The sequence below is a fragment of the Aquarana catesbeiana genome, linkage group LG01 (assembly GCF_042186555.1).
Source record: "Aquarana catesbeiana isolate 2022-GZ linkage group LG01, ASM4218655v1, whole genome shotgun sequence".
Taxonomy (NCBI): Eukaryota; Metazoa; Chordata; class Amphibia; order Anura; family Ranidae; genus Aquarana; species Aquarana catesbeiana.
In genome coordinates, this window is record NC_133324.1 from 238,620,549 (window position 1) to 238,623,969 (window position 3,421).

The 3,421-nt window shown below is 52.8% G+C and overlaps 1 protein-coding gene across 7 annotated transcripts in view; it reads right to left on the reverse strand.

Moving 5' to 3' along the window:
• Positions 1-3,201, reverse strand: part of ATXN2 (ataxin 2) — a 113,804-nt gene extending 110,603 nt beyond the window's left edge. For 4 of the 7 annotated variants that reach the window (XM_073626222.1, XM_073626211.1, XM_073626191.1 and 1 more), the window contains exon 1: positions 2,645-3,201. In XM_073626222.1, coding sequence (XP_073482323.1) covers positions 2,645-2,736 — 92 coding nt within the window. In that variant the 5' untranslated portion in view covers positions 2,737-3,201. Of the gene's footprint in view, positions 1-1,790; positions 2,063-2,644 lie in introns of those variants that run through there. The other 3 variants (XM_073626200.1, XM_073626240.1, XM_073626231.1) reach the window with 3 other exon arrangements.
• Between the last annotated feature and the right edge of the window lie 220 nt (positions 3,202-3,421).

A 3,421-nucleotide genomic window follows, 5' to 3' on the forward strand; every position in this document is an offset into this window, starting at 1 on the left:
ATAGAAATTCCCCAGTCCCTTTCTCTGCATCCTCAGCTGCACTGAGAATGAATGGAGAGAAGACAGCGGCTCCTCCCTATTCATAAACTGAGACATCGTAATCACAGGAGATTACAATGTTTCAGTTATGTGAATGGACAGAGTCAGCTGACTCTGTCCATTCACAAAGGAGGACATGCAGAGAGGGACAGCGGAACGGAGGGGGCATGGAGGAGGATGCGGTGACAGTCAGCGGTGATCGCGCATGGGGGGAGTTACAAGCACCGTTAACCGCTGTATGTCACTAAGCAGCTGAAAGCCGCGGGGGGAGAAGCTTGTAACTCCCCCACGTGCCGATCACTGCTGACTGTACGGGTATCGGTGGAAGCATTTGCCAGAGTACAAGTACTTGGGCAAATGCTCGGTATCGGAGCCGATACTAGTATCGGTACAACCCTAGTCCCTATTCAAAAAATTGGTGACCGCTTCAATGCCTCTAGTGCGGGGAATGCAAGTGTACAATGATGCCACGTCTGCAGTGGCCATCAAAGGATCCTCCCCAATCTCGACACTTTCAAGTAACCTAATGGTATCAGTTGTATCCTTAAGGTACGATGGAGTGCATTTAACCAATGGTTGGAGATCTCAAGCAGTGCACATTTCACTTATTTTTTACCTTTATGGCAACTTTATCCATTGCTGTGCTGGCTGCTACATTTTTACACTTTTTTGGTTCATTTGGTTTTTTGACAGCGCGGTATATATATATGTGTGTGTTTATAATTTACCATACTGTCAAGCACCTACTTTTGTTAAAGGCCAAGTTCACCTTTGGGACATGTTACACCTGTATTTACCTGTGTAAAATCTGAATGAAAAAACTGTCTGTAATGTGGCACACAGCTCCTAGTTCTCAATGAACTAAGGCCACTTTCACACAGGCACCTGTGTTAACAGAATCCGCTTGCTCAGTGAGGGATCCCTCCGCTAAACAAGTGGACAAAGTCCCGCTCTCCTCTATGGGGCAAATCGGATGGAAGCGGACCGCCTGGACGGATGGGGAATAGGACCACAATCGGTCTGTTTTTGGCGCACATGTGTCTGCTGACATCCGATTCATAGAAGAGACTGGAGGGCCCTATCAGGCACGCCGGGAGAACTGACAGGCGGACCTTATCGAACAGCCCATGAGAAAGGGGCCTAAGAGAGTGCTCTTGAAGTTCATTAACACTTTCTTCAACTTTGTAACAGAAATCCCACACCAAGATACAAGCAAAAAGTTAGAAGAAATGTCTGCAGGAACCTGACATTACACCTGTGTGATCCACTGATTGGATCTCCTATAGGAAAATAAATGCGCTTTTTTGCAAAAAAAAAATAAAAAAAAAACCATGTGCTTTACTTTTTCCCTGAAAAGTGATTTTACCCTTTGAATTACATACCACGACTGGCAGCCTAAATTAAGCCAAAAGACACATTGTGAACAAATTGAAAGCGAAAATCATTTGAACACAGGTTACAATTTTGTGAAATAAAACACTTCCTGTTCCTCACATGCCTCAGAAATTCCAACAGCAGCTAATCATAAAGGGGATCACATCCTGCAATCACAGCCCCATACCATTACACAACATTGGGACTCTCACATCTAGGATTTAGAAACACAAAACAGACTGATCACAGATGAAGATCCCCCTATGCACACCTATACAATCTGTCCCCATAGTAGTAGACCTGTCTGACATGTTTCAGTCACCCTGCAGTACTAGTATTACAGGTCACAGACAGACCATCGATGAACAGATCATTACCGAGGAGCGATGTTGGCGGGGAACCCCGGCCTCCGGAGCGACACTGCAGGCTGCGGCACCGGCAGATCCGGCCTGTAAGCGTTAATGGGGTGACTCCGGGTGTCGGACACGCCGCACTATTACCCGCCTGGGTGTCAGCAGAGCCCCGTTAGACGGATACAGAATAAAGGCGATATAACTGGGGGGTGCTGGGATTGGAGGATTTCAGGAAGCAACACCTAGAATAATGCGCAGCCGGCAAAACCGCCCTGTCTGCCATTGGTGAGCACTGCGGATTAACCCGTGAAACACCGCCACACTCTGCTGTCACATGTGCGGCATGGAATGATACCAGCAGCAGCTCTCCCCCCCCCCCGCCCCTCTCACTCCAACACATGACTACAACCCATGTCTCCCCACCCGGGCCCTGTCCGTCCTTTACTGTGACATGCACACCCCACACTACAGCCCGGCATCACATCACCAATGTCACCCCCGGGCACCATGTACACCGCACTGCTCCCCGGACCGACAAGCACCCGGTGGGGGGGGGGGGGGGGGGGAATCACAGGGCGGAAACCGTGCCCGATGTCACCCGAAATCTACCCCATCTGGTGACCCGATCACGGAGGACACGGGGGGGGTGACCCGGTACAGTGATCGGCCTCCAGGGACCGCAGCCCATAGTGAGGGACTGCCCCTTGCAGTGCAGTCAGGCCGGATTGGCAGATAGGTCGCTCCGAGGCCTCCTCCTCCCTGCTGGGCCTGGGATGAAGGTGAGGCCTGCAGAGAGCCCCGCGGCCTAGTGCCCCGACCCTCCCACACCCGCAACGCCCTTCACTAATAATACCAGCACCATGATAGACATCACCCACCTGCCCATGTTCTGCCTGCCTCCTCCTCCGGGTGCCGGCACACTACTCCCTCCGCCGGGCTTCCTGTTATTACCGCTCTGCTTCATGGACATGATGACGGCGGTCCCATAAACCACCAGCGGGGTCCGCAGCAGCTGACAAGCCCGACAGACAGAGCGGAAAGCGGCGTGTCCTCCTCTTCTTCTTCCTCCTCCGGGTTAGGATAGCAGTCTGTGGGAACACAATACACTCGGGGCCTGGCGAAGGCGTCAGGCCAGGGGCTGCAGCTGGAGGCCTCGCCGGCTGCTGTGAGGGGAGAGCGGAGCCAGGGAAGAAGCTTCCACGGTTGCCACAGGCGAACAAGACCAAAACAGTCTGAGGAGGAGAACGGGCCCGCGGAGGAATACGGGGCCGGGCGCCGTTACTATATCCGCCGACACCGACTCTGAGACCTGAGCGCCCGGGAGAGCCGCTCAAAACGGAGTAGAAAACCAGCCCGTGACACCGCTGACCAAAACTGGGGGTCGCCACACTGTGGGAGCAAGTGTAGGTGAAAGGGGAGGTGTCAGGGGCAGGGACTATTTACAGGAAGTCGGAAGGATACCTGAGCGGAGGGAGCGGGGAGTAGACTGAGAGCACGTGAGCCGGTCTGTGCTGCTGTGGAGTGGATAGAAGCTGTGCGGGGAGGGAGCGAGCACTGTGTGTATGAGAATGGGGGGCAGGCAATCACCTCAGGAGCACATGTACTCTCTATATACACTGTATACTGCCTAATGCTGGATATACTCATACAACACC